The sequence below is a fragment of the Suncus etruscus genome, chromosome 6 (genome assembly GCF_024139225.1).
Source record: "Suncus etruscus isolate mSunEtr1 chromosome 6, mSunEtr1.pri.cur, whole genome shotgun sequence".
Lineage (NCBI taxonomy): Eukaryota > Metazoa > Chordata > Mammalia > Eulipotyphla > Soricidae > Suncus > Suncus etruscus.
In genome coordinates this window covers 30,797,777-30,813,723 of record NC_064853.1, presented here as the reverse complement: position 1 = coordinate 30,813,723, position 15,947 = coordinate 30,797,777, and the positions used below count along the sequence as shown (strand labels likewise).

The 15,947-nt window shown below is 42.1% G+C and overlaps 1 protein-coding gene and 1 non-coding gene across 2 annotated transcripts; both read right to left on the bottom strand.

Annotated features, from left to right (window-relative positions):
- Window positions 1–212: 212 nt before the first annotated feature.
- LOC126012614 (small nucleolar RNA SNORA51) lies at window positions 213–344 on the bottom strand. The gene has a single exon (XR_007497065.1). It is a non-coding gene; the product is annotated as a small nucleolar RNA SNORA51 (small nucleolar RNA).
- A 3,551-nt stretch (window positions 345–3,895) lies between these two features.
- LOC126011416 (cytochrome P450 4A11-like) lies at window positions 3,896–14,315 on the bottom strand. The gene is made up of 12 exons (XM_049775187.1): window positions 14,091–14,315; window positions 11,314–11,455; window positions 10,561–10,605; window positions 9,949–10,076; window positions 8,654–8,775; window positions 8,198–8,352; window positions 7,718–7,824; window positions 7,223–7,413; window positions 7,005–7,138; window positions 4,798–4,862; window positions 4,592–4,668; window positions 3,896–4,080 (listed from the first exon to the last, which is right to left on the bottom strand). The coding sequence occupies exons 1-12, from the start codon at window positions 14,283–14,285 to the stop codon at window positions 3,912–3,914; spliced, it is 1,530 nt and encodes a 509-aa protein (XP_049631144.1). The 5' UTR covers window positions 14,286–14,315; the 3' UTR covers window positions 3,896–3,911.
- Between the last annotated feature and the right edge of the window lie 1,632 nt (window positions 14,316–15,947).

Below are 15,947 nucleotides of genomic sequence, written 5' to 3'. Positions count from 1 at the left end.
TGAATTACAGACCTCAGATTAGCAGGCAATGGAGGAAGAGGTGGGAGTGAATGAAGACCTGTACAAGAGGAGACAGAGAGACAGTGGTGAAAGGTCTTGGACACTTTGGAGGTGATGAGGTACAGAAACCTAGTATCTGACCATAAACATTAACACTATTATAACCATGTTATCTCAATTATAATGAAGTTAATTATATTAAAAATATTTATTTATTGTCCCCAATTCACAATACAGACCAGAAAAAGGGCCTTGCTGAAATGTATATGGGGTGCATTTACTGTACCTCCTCTTTCTATACAATCAGTGTAAAGAACACAGCCTGTGGTAAGCATTGGGAGGCCTTATCTTTTCTTTTTCATATATATATATATATAAAACCCTTCACCAGTGCAACATTCCTATCATCAATATCCCAATAATCCAAGTGTCCTTCCTCTCCACCCCACACCAGCCTGTACTCTAGACAGGCTTTCTATTTCCCTCATTTAGTCACATTTTGTTATGATTGTTCTAGGTGTAATTATTTCTGAGACTGCACTAAACAATCCCTGTGGTGAGCTTCATGTCAGGAGCTGGACCCTCCAGTCCTCTATTTTGTTTCTGAGAATCACTACACAAATGTTTTTCATTTTTCTCAAAACCCATAGATGAGTGAGACCATTCTGTGCTCATCTCTCTCCCCCTAACTTATTTCACGCAGCATAATAGATTCCATATACATCCATGCATAAGAAAATTTCATGATTTCATCTCTTCTGATGGCTGCATAATATTCCATTATATATATATATATATATATATATATATATATACACCATAGTTGTTTTTTTTTTTAGTCATTCATCTATTGAGCGGTTTCTAGGCTGTTTCCAGAGTCTGGCTATTGTAAACAATGCTGCAATGAATATAGGTGTGAGGAAGGGATTTTAGTATTGTATTTTTTTGTTTCTAGGATATATCCCTAGGAGTGGTATAGCTGGATCATATGGGAGCTCAACTTCCAGCTTTTGGAGAAATTTCCATAGCACTTTCCACAAAGTTTGGACTAGATAGCATTCCCACCAGCAGTGAATAAGAGTTCCTTTCTCTCCACATCCCACCAGCATTTCTTGTTCTCATTCTTTCTGATATGTGCCAATCTCTGTAGCGTGAGATGGTACCTCATAGTTGTTTTGATTTGCATCTCCCTGATGATTAGTGATGTGGAGCATTTTTTCATGTGCCTTTTAGCCATTTGTAATTTTGTCAACATGTCTGTTCATTTCTTTTCCCCATTTTTTGATGGGGTTAGATGATTTTTTTTTGTAAAGTTATGTCAGTGCTTTGTATATTTTGGATATTAACCCCTTATTTGATGGGTATTGGGTGAATAGTTTCTCCCACTCAGTGGGTGGCTCTTGTATCCTGGGCTCTATTTCCTTTGAGGTGCAGAAGCTTCTCACCTTAATATAGTCCCATCTATTTATTTCTGCTTTCACTTGTTTGGAGAGTACTGTTTCCTCTTTAAAGATACCTTTAGTCTCAATGTCATGGAGCATTTAACCTACATGTTGTTCTATATATTTTATGGTTTCAGGTCTGATATCTAGGTCTTTAATCCATTTGGATTTTACCTTTGTACATGATGTTAACTGGAGGTCTAAGTTCACTTTTTTACAAGTGGCTAGTCAGTTTGCCAACACCACTTATTGAAGAGGCCTTCCCTGTTCCATTTAGGATTTTTGCACCTTTATCAAAAATTAGGTGATGGTATATCTGGGGAACAGTTTCCGAGTACTCAAGCCTGTTCCACTGATCTAAGGGTCTGTCTTTATTCCAATACCATGCTGTTTTGATAACTATTGCTTTGTGATACAGTTTAAAGTTGGGGAAAGTAATACCACTTATATTCCTTTCCCAAGTATTGCTTTAGCTATTCGTGGATGTTTATTGTTCCAAATGAATTTCAGAAGTGTTTAATCCACTTCTCTGAAAAATGTCATGTGTATCTTTAGAGGGATCACATTAAATCTGTACAAAGCTTTGGGGAGTATTGTAAAATTTTAAAATTTCTTTAGTATTGTAATTTTAATGATATTAATCCTGCCAATCCAAAAGCAGGGTGTGGATTTCCATTTCTGTGTGTCTTTTCTTATTTCTTGAACAGGGTTTTATAGTTTTCTTTGTATAGGTCCTTCACATCTTTAGTCAAGTAGACTCCAAGGTATTTGAGTTTGTGTGACACTAATGTGAATGAGGTTGTTTTCTTAATGTCCATTTCTTCCCTATCATTATTGGTGTATAAAAAGGCCATTGATTTCTGTGTGTTAATTTTATAGCCTGCTACGTTGCTATATGCATCTATTGTTTCTAAAAGCTTTTTGATAGAGTCTTTAGGGTTTTCTAAGTATAGTATCATGTCATCTGCGAACAGTGAGAACATGACTTCTTCCTTTCCTATCTGAATTCCCTTGATTTATTTATTTATTTATTTTTTGCCTAATCACTATAGCAAGTACTTCCGGTACTATGTTGAATAGGAGTGGTGAGAGGGGGCAACCTTGTAAAAAAGATTTAAAAAGATCACTTGAAATGTGTAATTAGTAAATGAATAGCAATTTAAACCATGTGATCAGTGGCAGAGTCCAAGCAATAGTAATCACATTAATTCCATATTCATAATAAAATGTTTGGGTGTCCAATTTTCTCTTCTCTTAGATCTTCAAATATAAAATAGTACTTTATGTATATTGGTGATGCATGGTTTCATATGTTATTCCCCAACTCAGTGCTGAAGGACTGAAGAACTTGCTTCTGGAAGTACTTGAGAGACCATGAGGTATTGGAGATGGTACCTTAGACCCATGCAGGCAAGAATTTTCTCTGGCCATTGAGCTAGTCCCTCAGGTCATGAAATAGTATATGTTAATAGCAGTTATATTTATGTATCACAACACTTAAGAAACAGCATACTGTGGGGTAAGTGGTCATCATCAAGCAATTCTTCTCTATCTTCAGGGGGGAAGATACTTCAACTATTTATGTAATACATGATGACTGGTAGGCAAAAGAATGATGTTGTAAGCATCTTTATTTGAAGATTTAGTGAAGGTTAATGGAAGACATTTGAATGCCAAGGTGACAAGAGATGGATAATGGTGGTAGTATTAGTGTCATGTGGATTGGCTACAGGACTCAAGAATTCAGTGAAACACTAGTTCAGATCCTTGTGAATGTTTGGAGATGGGTTTAATTAACATATGAATTTGGTAGATTTAAGAAAAAGATATTTGGAGCCAGAGCAGTGGTGTAAGCTTTAAGGCGTTTGCCTTGCATGCCACAGTTTGATTCCTTGGCTTCCCATATGGTCCCCCAAGCCAGGAGCGATTTCTGAGCGCATAGCCAGAAGTAACCCTTGAGCATCAATGGGTGTGGCCCAAAAAAGCAAAAAAAAAAAAAGAGATAGAGATGTCTATGATAATCTGGGATGCTTCTAGTCTAAGCATGAAAAAGTTCTAGAAGGCTAGAAAAGGCTGTCCCATACCATCATCTAAAAATATTTCTCTCAGCTATTTTCAGTGTGGACTTCTGGTTCCTAAGTTGTAAGAATATAGATTTGTGTCACTATAAGACTATACATTTGGGTAATTTGTTATTGCAGTAGAAGAGACTCATAGAATGACAGGCAGGCAGACAGAAAAATTGTAAATGCAAAGAGAGAGGTGGGACAGGCAGGTGGTGAGTAATTCCATGGGTAGTGAGAGGGTGAGAGTACCAAAAGAAAATAAAGAAAACAGTCAAACAAACGAGAAATGGGGAACAGTGAGAACGTGCTGTCTGAGCAGATGTCAAGAAGGTCAACAAGGGAACAGGAGCTGGGCAGGAATAGGTGGCAGTAGTCTGAGTGGTATGTATTCCTGTCGTCATACTTAGGTGAGTTTCTTGAGGTACAGGTGGATTCCATTCTTTGAATTTAGCACAAGTTTGGCATTGGGAATGGGGACCCTGAAAGGGTCAGGAGCCAGTTCAAAGCGGAGCAGGGTCAGTGCCACAGCCACCTTCATCTCATTCATGGCAAACTGCTTCCCAATGCAGTTTCTGTGAGAAGAAATAACCATGTAAGAAGGGACCTCAGAACCAGTTCTGAACAGTCAAGCATCAGGCCTGACTTTCTGGGACCAGCACCCAGGGCCTCCAAGTTCTCTGGTTCTCTCCTGCCCTTCCCTGGTAGACACATGGAAGTGGCTAGTGGAATGATAGAGGAAAGACACAATAGAATAAATTTACCCAAATTTTCTAGGAGCTACCTGTAAGACTCCCAGGGTAATTTCAACACACTCAACATCACTGATCTCCTATGAGTGGGCTTGAGTCACCTGAGGCTCTGGGAGAGTGAATCATCATGATGGAAAAAAGCAGAGGTTAATCTGCAGTAGAGGGAAATGCCAAAATACATGAGGTCAGTTCTGCTGCTGCCAGGCTGCTTTGCCTGTTCAGTGGTCACTGTCAAAAAATCACTGGTGCCAACTCAAGGGCACATATACCTAGGAAGTCACCTGCATGTGAGTGCACCCAGTAAAGTTCCTCCTACCAACTCTGAAAAGCTCACCTGGAGCCCCCTGAGAAGGGCAGGAAAGCGTGGCTGTGTCTAGAAGCACCTGGTGAAAACCGGGAAGGATCAAACACCTACAGAGAAGCACAGGAATAGACAAGTGGGATCAGGACATCTGCAGTTTAGGAGGGACCAGCCCCAACAGAGGAGAGAAAGAGTGATGGTGAGGAGACCTTGTGCAGCCCACTGTCCCCACATCATACCTCTGGGTCAGGCCAAACGTTTGGGTTATGGTGAAGGCCATAAAAGGAGAGAAACACTGAGATACCTATGGACAGGGAGAAGAGAGAAGGCTGAGTATATCCCCTACCACAGGGCCTCAGTCCCCCAGCCTGTAGTGTGCATGTTGCCTAGAGTGCCATGTGTCATCTTGTCATATTTCTGCCTGGAGGATCATATGTAAGATGGAGAGTGGGGTGAGGTGGTCTGGTGAATCCCCTGTGTTCAGATTAGGAGAAGACCAGGGCTATGAGAAGGGAATAAGCATTTCTTTTGGCAATCTCAGGCAACATTCACTTTCCCCACTATTTCCTGAGATTTTAGGGACCAAGAATTAATTCACTTTTCCTCAGAAGAGCCTCCAAGAAGTACAAATCTTCATTCAGACGAGGCTGCTGAGCTCAGGAGAGGCTGAGCAACTTGCCACTGAACACACAGCTAGTTTGGCAATGTGGGTTCAGCCCAAGGTGTGTGTGTGTGTGTGTGTGTGTGTGTGTGTGTGTGTGTTGGGTGTTGTATGTTGTATGTGTGTTGGGTGGGTGTGGAAATGGGAAAGGTACCTTCATCATTAGAGGTGTCTCAGGTATGTCCCTCCCTTTGTCTTTCTCTGTTCACCCAGATCTTTAGGATTAAGAAACAATATATATTTTGGAGCTGAAATCCTGAGGCCACACTTAGAGGCCAGAACTTGTTTTGATTGAGCTTTCCTGAGACAGGAGCTGTGGTGGCATTTCATAGACATTATCTTCACTGAAGTTTTGATTTCTTGAGGGAAAACAGCCCACAGAGACTGGGCCCTTGAACTAAGCAGCAAATTCCTGCTCCCTTCCTGCTTAGGGGCCCAAGAGAAGAGAACTATATGCCAGATCAGGAAAAGGCGACTTTGATTTATTTGATGCAGTCCTGTGGGGAATGCTATGACCAGCTCTGTGCTTGTGCAGGTCACTTAGGGCTGTGTTCAGAGGATCATGTGATATCAGCATTTGAACTCAAGTTGTCCCCATGAGAAGCAAACAAGCTAATCCCTATGCTATATCCAGGTCTATAAATTTTTCTACATTGTAATATTTTCTTCTCTTTTGTTAAGTTTTATAATTGCTTTATTTAAGGACTATGTTACAAAGTTGCTCATGATTGAGTTTCTGTCATGGAATATATACTACCCTTCACCAGTGCACTTTTTTCCCCACCAATGCCCCCAGTTTCCCTCCCACCTGTCACCTGCCCCACCCCCACCTACATCCGGGGCAAGCATTTTACTCCCACTGTGCTTTGAAGGGATACCATGCAGATCATTTTATTTCCTTTCAACACAAAATTCTTGTCCAGAGTGATCAATTCCAACTATCAATGTCATAAAGGATCCTTCTCTACACTAACTGCATTCACTGCTCTTTGTGGCAAGCTTCCTACCATGACTAGTCCTCCTGCCTTCATCTCAATTGTCTTTGGATATTATTACCATACTATCTTTTATTTTCTTATATCCCACCAATCAGTGATAACATTCTCTGTCTATTCATCTCCCTGACTCATTTCACACAACATAATAATCTCTATATCTATCTATGTGTTAGCAAATTTCATGACTTTATTTTTCTTAACAGCTGTGTGGTATTATTGTGTAGATGTACCATGGTTTCTTTATCCAGTCATCTCTTCTTTGGACTCTTGGGTTGTTTCCTGATTGTGGTTACTGTAAGTAGTGTGGCAATGAAAATAAAAGTGCAGAGGGCTTTTCTGTATTGTGTTCCTAGGGTGACATTGCTGGATTGTACGGAAACTTAATTTCTAATTTTTGAGGAATATCAATATTGTTTGGAAATGGTTTTGAAGTTGAATTGCTGAGGCTACACTTAGAGGTATTTGTTGACTAAATTTTTGTGGGATAAGTCCTTTTGCAGTGTTTTATAGACTTATCCTATCTATAGAGAGATGATATTTTTTGATGGTGCATGTGTGGGTCATTATGGCAGTGCTCAAGAACATTATGTAGTGCCAGGGATCAAACTCAACCCTAACTCTAAACTTGTGCATGGCAAGCGCCCTATCTATTGAACTATATTTTTGTCCCTGAAGTATTTATTCTTGAGGGGAAGTACCTCAAAGAGTTCGGGGCTGTCGTTGGCCCTGTGGCCTACTCCTTTTTCAATAAACATCAGCTTAGTGAGCATGCCAGGTATGGGCTTACCTTTGGGTAAGGAGCGCCCATCAGGGAAGGTGACTGGTGTGCTGAGCTCTCTGCTCACCTGGGGCACTGGTGGGTACATGCGCAGTGCCTCCTTGATGCACATGGTGGTGTAGGGCATCTTGTCCATGTGGTCCCTGAATAGAGGCCCATCCCGAGGGTGAGTGGAGATGCTCAGGCTCCTCTCCTGATCGTCAGGGGCCCCCATGACTGGCACTTACCAGGTGATGGAGGTGCCATCTCCCAGAAGGCTTTGCAACTCCTCCCTGCACAGCTGCTGGTGCTCAGGGTTCAAGGCCAGAGCATAGAGGATCCAGGAGATGCCACTGGCTGTGGTGTCATGACCCTCAAACATGAAAGTGTCCACTTCTGCCCGCAGGTCCTTGTCAGACAGGCTGCTCCCCTTCTCTGTCTGCAGACATGAAGAGATGGGGGAGAGAGAGAGAAAGAGAAAGAGAGAGAGAGACAGACACACAGACAGACACACAGACAGACAGACAGAGAATAGGCATCCTCCTTTGGGCATTTGGGCATGTGGGCACAGCTGCTGTCTCCTCCACCCTCATTTTATCATGATTATCCTCCTTCATACTCCATCTACACTTACCCTTCTCTAAACTCATCCCTGCAACACTAAACCCCTCCCTCCACACTTATCCCTTCCACAGTTACACCTTCCTTATTTAACGCCTCCACACTCATCCCTACACACACACCTTGGCAAAGAGCAAGATGTCCAGGAAATCCAGGTGTCTCTTCTTCTTGATCTTTTCTAGCTCGCCCTCATTCTGCAGTTGCATCTTCCTCTGCTGGATCACGTGGTCTGTCAAGATAGAATGTTCAGACACAGCTGGGAAGTATAAAGGCCCATGTCAATGTCCATGATAGCCCCAGCTACCCATCCTTTAAGTGTCTGGGAAGAGTGGACCAGAAGGAAGGTCGGAGTGAGGGTACACAGTAAGCAAGAACTCCATGATGCTTGCTCAGGTCTTCCCACAGTGCTCAATCCAGGGACATCGCTGAGCCCTCCATGAGATTAGGAGAGACTTGTAATATTCTCAGAGCTCAGCACTTCACATCCTCACTTCCACTTTCCTAAATGGCCTGCAAGGTTTCAGCTGTACTGGGGACATTCACATGGGTCCCTTAGAATTGGCTGATGACAGAGGGGAGCATTCCAGATGTGGGGGTCTCACCTGTGTGCTCGTGGGCAACCTCACAAGCCTTGGAGTTTCTGTGGCCATTGGAGGACAGGCTGTAGAGGACATCATTCTGGTGGAAGGCATTCCTCACCCGGGAATAGAAGAAGCTCTTCAGTCTCTCGATTGCCTGGGTGTATGACTGGGACTTCCTGCAGAAAGATGGGGCAGAGTTATGGGAGAGGATCCTGGCATTGGAGTGAGAATCTGGATGTAGGCTTTTACAGACAACAGGAAGACACTGATTTTTCTGTCTGTGCTGAAGAACCCAAATTTTATACAAGATTTGAGCAGCCAGGATCAGGAACTAGAGTTGGGCTGTGGTCTTTGTCCCTGAACAAGACTCCTGAGAGCCCTTCTGTTTGTGCTGGTTCATATACAAACTGTCCTGCTGTTCTCAAGGGTAGGTCCCAGAGCTGGGCAGAGCAGGTCCTGACTGGGGAGGCCACTGACCTGTCAGTCTGCATGCTGCTGGGATGGCTGAAGGCACACTTCATGATGGTGTCCAGTGTCATCAAGGAGATGGATTCAACGATCTCAATGGGGTCACTTCCATGGAACTTTGTCCATTTGTCCTGGAGGAGAGAAATAGTTGTTGTGCCCTAGAAGGTCTCAGATGATAGGCCATTTCTTTCCTGTCCCCAAATATTATGATGGCTCTTTTCTATTATTCTAAAGCAGGTAAGTTTTGGTACAATATGTGCACATAATATGTGCTTGGTAATGTGATAGTTATTTACTGAAAATGTCTATTAAATAATTGTATATTTTTACAGTTTTCTTTGAAGTCTAAGAACAAGTTATTGTGGTCTAGAGAAACTAGACAATGGTATAGTTGGTATGAAATGATGACAAACTTTTGGCCTTGAGTTATAGAACTGAGAATGCCAAGTAATGTGGGCAGTGATTGCTGGGGAAAATAGTGAGGTGAACTGGATATAACTTATGGACAGTGATGAAGTATCTTGAGCTTTTTTGTGGTGTTAAGATGAAGTAACTGTTCATCAAGCCATAAGCACTAAACAAATGATAAAATTAGAACATTTATATTTAAATTTTTATTTGAAAAATAACATATATGATGATAATAATCTTTCTCTCCTTTGGAGACTAATAGCTTTTGTTGATTGGAGGTTAAAGGGGAAAACTTCTGTGACCTGAGTGCTAAGCTTGATGAAGGAACAAGTTAAGTGAGCCCAAATCTCCAGGGAAAAGAAAGCTGTGGGTTCATTTTCTTTTTTATCTATTGTTAGTTGATCTGGTGCATAAGAACCTAGAGTTTCTGGGAAGAGTTGTAACACAGGGTGGCTCTGAGATACACACAGAGGCACTTCATGGACCTCCATGGAGGATGCTGTGCCTTAAAAAAGCTTTAAGCCCAGCCAGAGCCCCATGCAAAACATCCTATGATGGTGCAACCATCCACTGAAGGTGGCCACAGCCAGGACAGTTCAATACTGTGTCCAGATATAGACAGTCATCAGTCCGTCAAGTCAAAGATGAGTAGGGGCAGGAGAAAGGCCCTTCTCTTCATGATGACTTTTGCAGGTAAGGAGCCAAGTGCGTCTCCAAGGTGGTGCCTGAATTATTTCCTAACACATTCTGTTTAGGGAATAACCAACCCGCATGGGCTTGTTTTTCTGCATGGATGTGTCTAAGGCATGTCTAAGGGAAATGTAAGGTAATATGTGTGAGGGTAGACTCTGAACTGTGGTTGAAGGTGAGCAGGTGAGAAAAGACAGACTTACCAGCATCACTCGCACAGAGTCAGCTGCAATTTCCACATAGGGCTTGAGGATGTCATAGTGGAAGGCTGGGGTCAGCATGCGCCGGTGCTGGAACCAGTTCTGGCCATTCAGTAGGAGCAAACCGTACCCTGGAACAGATAGGTGTGTGGACATGGATAGAAGAAATGTGATTAGAAGGACTAGGGACACTTTGGACAGAATCAAGGTTGTTCCAAGAGGGCACATAATGTGCACTTGCAGGAAAGACCAACAGTTTTCAGAAATATAAATGTTCAGAAATATGACTCTTCTCAAATTCTGGTTCTAAGATGTGATGATGATATATGAGTGATAAGGGCTCAAATGGTACTGTGTGTCAGGTCAGATAAGAACTTGAACAAAAATTGGGCTAATGATGTTGGAGAGGATAGAGGATGGTGTGGAAAAACTTAACTTGGAGAAGGCTAAAGTACCTTAGAAGTGTGAGAGTTTTCTTAGAAGATGAAAATAAGATTTGATTTAGAGAAATGGGTGCTGTCAAGGTACATGATATCTGCTGTTCTCTTGATTCAGAGAGAGTTCTAGCACCTGACTAACAATAGGCTTGTATTTCTGAAAGTTAGATGTCCTTACCAATCCAGGGAGCCAAGAATCTATAGGGAACAGTAGACTTTGGATCTGAAAGGTAAGGAAGAACCTTATAAGTTATGTAAGGTACCAACAAAGCAGAGGTTCCAGACAGAGTTGGGGTTCAGACTAGAGGTTTGTGCACTCCCAATGACTGTCTTAGACTACACTCACCACCCCTAGTGCTCCTGCCCTGGTACCTAGAGTGCCTGAAACTCAGACTACAATTTAGCATCAGAGCACTCTGGACAAGAGGTGACTCAGAAAAAGCATATCCTCTCCTCAACTCCCCCTCCCCAAAAGACACAAGGTTGTGGTTTTCATATACTCTGTGGTGGTTTTCCCATCATGACTAATTATTTCCTAAGTTTCAGATCAAGGTTTCTAATTTATATCATAAATGATGTCATTTTGGTTAAAAAAGAAAGGAAATAAAATAGTAAACTGCCACTGAAGTTTGTATTTCATTTAAGTAAATATTCTTGGTTTAAGCAGACTGTGAAGATGGTTTATAGAAGGTTCAGGCTCTATTTACTGAACTCTACTATTTCCTGGTTTTTCAGTGTTATAAATACACATGATTTTGCTGGTCACACTTGTCTGTTTTCTTGGATATTTATCTTAATCTCAGGGATTATAAAGTGCAGGGATCTAAACAGAATCAGCAACATTCTTGTCAACACTAGCCCTTGTACTGTCTCTTCAATCCCATGTGGGAGGATATGCATCAGTTGTGAAAGGGAATTTGCTCTCGCTCACCTGACCGTCCCAGAATCACCTTCATGTAGTCAGGGTCATAGATCACAATTTGGACCCTTGTGCCCCAGAGCCAGCGAGGAGAGGCACATGGAAACTTCTCTATCCTTTTCACTATATGAGACAGCTCATCCACCTCTGGGAACTGTCAAAGACAAACCAAAGAAAAATGTATAGGAGGGCGGGGTAAAAAAAAAAAAAAGAAAAATGTATAGTTATTTGTAGCTGGAGACTGGACAGTGAAATGGACCACAAACAAGATAGTTTTGGATCAATCAGCAGAACTTAATAGTCCAACTGCTTCTTTATGACTTAGGTCAATACTTGATGGTTGTTCAAAGCTTAACATATTGAGTCTTCTTGTTGGAGACAAAACTGGGTAGACATTTACCTTAGGAATTGACTTACTGATAGCAAAATTTTGGAAGTCATGACTACAGCATTTGCATAAACAATTTGACCCCTTGAATCACCTAGGAAGCAGTTTTTGTCAAATTCTGTGTTTGCTTAGAGGTAAGGTAGACAATGAAAAATATTCAAACCTGCAATTTCTTTTCTTCTAGCATTCTGGTTATTATTTGTTTTCATACTATCAATCATATATCTAAGTATTTGATAACAGAGAACTGTATGGGGTACATATGGAATAGACAAAACAAACTTTTGCAAGACTTACTCTTGGAAGATGGCCTCATCCCAGGCCCTGCCAGTTCTTAAAAAACTTTTATTCCCCTCCTAACTGGCAGGAATGAAAATTGGGGGTATGTTTCAGAGTCAGATTGGGAAATTAGAACCCTTTTAAATCTTGAAGTTTAGGGACAGAATTTCTTATCTTTGGGACATGGGCTTCAGTTTCTCTTCAGCAGGCTGTTGATTTGATTAGTATCTTTTAAAATCCCCTGTAATTTGCATTTGGCAATATAGCATTTGAGGGTACAGTGGAGATGAATTTGCAGATCTTTTAAGTAGAATAAAATAACCTATTTCCTTAGGACACAGAGCCTAAGTTTCAGTGCCAAGTGTATAAGGCCAACAACTGTGCAGACCAGATCAGAGCAGCTGAACATAGAACTGTGCTCTTCACCATGTTCCTCACTCATACCTGAAAGATTAAACCTGATCTCAAAACCTGTATTTTCCTATGTACTCAGGGTATAGGAAACATAACATCTATTTAAAACAAATCCTTGCCACTTCTGAATCCTTTAGTTGGCTTATCACTGTTTTTATTATTAAAGAATATCCATGATTTAGATCCACACTTCTATAGGTACATGCTCGTTAAAGTGTTTAATTATTGCTTATTTTAATTTCAGAGCAGGTATTGCTCAGGAATCACTTCTAGTGGTGATTTGGGGTGAATATGTGGTGCTGAATATTAAATCAGGGTCAACCATATCCAAGGCAATCACTTTAACCCCTGCACTATCTCCAGCCTTAAGTGATAACCTGCATGGGCATTTTACCTCAAATGAGAGCAGCACATAAGCTGGCTCCACCCAGAGAAAATGGAGACCAATTATTTAGAACTATCTGCAGGGTTTAGGGATCATTTCCAGCAGTGTACAGGTGGAATTTGGGGGTGCCAAGAATTGAACTGGGGTTGGCCAATGGAAAGCAAGAGCTTTCGCCCCTTGACTATCCTTTCTAATTCTGAAAAGTTGAATTTCTTTTCTTTTATCCACACAGCAGTGATTATCTCCAATAACATGGTTCTCCTGAGTGCTATGATCCCAATGAAGTTACCAAATTCATTAAACCTGGGAAGCTGTCATGGCCACTTCTGGCTTGCATTCAGTTGCTCAGAAGCACAAAAACGGCTGGACTGGTGACTGGCATCTGAAGTCAAGGGCAGTTGTGAGGAGTTGAACCAACCCTCACTTGATAGAATCTAATGCTGGCTCTGAGTTCACAGAATCTGAGTAGAGTTGGGTTAGCAACGTGACGCAGTGGTAGATGGCATGCTCTGCATATATGACAATGGTTCAATTACCAAAAACACACACATAGTGAAAATCACAGGCACCCAAATAAAAACAGGGGTCCTGCTAAGTGAGCTCACCTGAAGAAGAAAGACAAATAGTGGGATAGAGAGAAGCAAAGCAGAAACAAGTGAAGCCATAAATAAGCAAACCCTTGGACTCAGTTCACAGAATTTAGGTGATGGTGGGGAGTGTACTGCCTTTTTCTAATACAGAGTCTGGTGAATGAACCCTGGGAGGTAAACTATTATATTGTGTAATCAAATATTACTCCTCCTCATCCAGGGCAGTCCTAGTGCCTATCCCTCATGTGTGGTCATAATTTGGACAAAGAAAAAGAAAACTCCTCAATCCTTAGTACTGTCAAACAGGACTAGTGGGTGCCCTGCCCTCTTAAAGCTCTGTTTCTGTCACATGATGCTTTCTTACACTGGGAACTCCACAAAACACCAGTAACTGCTTCAATGCGGTATTGAGGATGGATTGAGTGAATGCTTAGGAAAACCCATTTTGTTGAAACAGCTGAGGTTTCCCAGCAGGATGAGGAAATTCAGAAAGGCACAGCTGTTGCCTGGAAAGTACAGAGCTGCTAGTCTAATCCAGGAGGAAGAGTCCAGTGGACCTGAGCCACCAGCCCATTTCCTGGAAGGAGGAAGCTCTCTGGACTGGGGTGATGAGACCTGAGAGGTGAGCTGGCTTCCCCCTGAAACCCCAATCAAAACTTTCCCAATAGTTCACTGACCCTCACTTTCTAAAGCTATTCTGGCCCTCCCTCTAAACCTCCCTGTTCCTTCTTACCTCTTTGGAGTGCCCAAAGAACCAGTGGGAGGGAGGCGATGGGAACTGCTGGACAGCTTTGAGCAGCCACTGCCTGTGCAGGTAGAGCTGGACAGCCTTGATCAGCAGCAGCACCAGGCCTAGCAGGGAGACCACTTGCAGGAACCCAGAGATACTGCCCAGCGGTCTGGTGATGCTCTGCACAGAGACACCCATGATGTTGTGACTGTAGGCTGGCTGGGTCAGCCTGACTAACTCTGACTGTCCCTGGCCACTCAGCTCACTTCATTTTCATGGCAAGGTGACCCCACCTACCTTGGGGAGGTGTCTGTAGGGGGCAAAGCTCACAGGCTGGCAAAGGTAACTGTGTCTGATTGCCAGGACTGGGAACTGAGGCCGGGAGGGGGGGGGGACTAGTGAAGGGCTTCAGGGACAACAGTGGAACACTGGTGCTGGGCATGGTCCAGTACAAGGGAAGTAGAAAAGGTAATATTGGTTCTGTTGCAAATTGCTATACTCAGCTACAAAACTGGAATATCTAGTTGAGAAACATTGGGGAAGATTTTCCAGTTGCAGTGATAATGGCCTGAACTCTCCTGACCCCTCTCCATGTTACTCAGCAGCTATTCCTTAAACCTCTCTGTATGCTCCCCATTCTTCTAGAGGTCTGATTACAGCTATAAGCAAAAATAGTCATTAATCCTGAATTCAAAAAATTCACAGTCTCACTGACTAACAATCTTATAGGCTAGTGTGGTTTCATTATTACCTGCATTTCTGGATGAGATGTTAACTATGAAGACAGGAAAATAGTCACTGATATTCCTAAGTAGACAAATATTTCCCAATTTCTGTCATTTCTATTAAAAAACAATGATACAGGGACCAGAGAGATCACACAGCTGGTAGGGCATTTGCACACAGCTGACCAGGATTTAATCTCTGGCATCCTATGTGGTCCTCTGAGCCTGCCAGGTGGGTTTTCTGAGTGCAGAGAGCCCTAAGCACTGCTGGGGATGGTCCAAAAACCAAGATTAAAACAAAGCAATAAAAACAATATTACTACTAAAGCTAATTTGCTTGCAAAATACAACTAGTTTCAAGAAACTTGACCTATGAATGACTTATGTGATTGCATCAAGAATAATTATCAAACAAATGATCAGTTTTCAATCAGCTTTGCTAAAATTTCTCATAAATGTTTCAAGTTGAGCTCTTAAGAACCTCAGGACACAGAAGTAATGCTGAGTTCTGACAGCCTATCTTTTTGATACCTATAGATCAGGCTAATGTTTTTCTTCTTTTTTCCCCAAATATTTTGGGGTTTCTATGAAATTCTTTACTCAACTGTTAAGGCTATTTGAAACCCTCTCAGAAAGATATCAGGCCAAAGTTTCTAAGAATGTTTAATGTTTTAAAGTAAAGCCTAGTTCCCTTAGGCTGTTTGTCCGTATTGTAGCTGATGGACATCTCTCACATTAAGACACTCCAGCCAGGGGCCGGAGAGATAGCATGGAGGTAAGGTGTTTGCCTTGCATGCTGAAGGACAGTGGTTCAAATCCTGGCATCCCATATGGTCCCCTGAGCATGACAGGAGCGATTTCTGAGCACAGAGCCAGGAGTAATCCCTGAGCACTGCTGGGTATAACCTAAAAACCAAAAAAAACCAAAGACACTCTATTCAGAGTCCTTAGTCATATAATCATTTTTCCAATTATGGTCTGTAAAGAAGTTTTTACAGAATTTTTGCAAATACCAGTAACTATTTTAGCATAAAAATAAGATTCTTGGGGCTGGAGCAGTGGTGAAATTGGTAAGGTGTCTGCCCTTTGCGCCCTAGCCTAGGAAGGCCTGTGGTTAGATTCCCCCAGTGTCCCC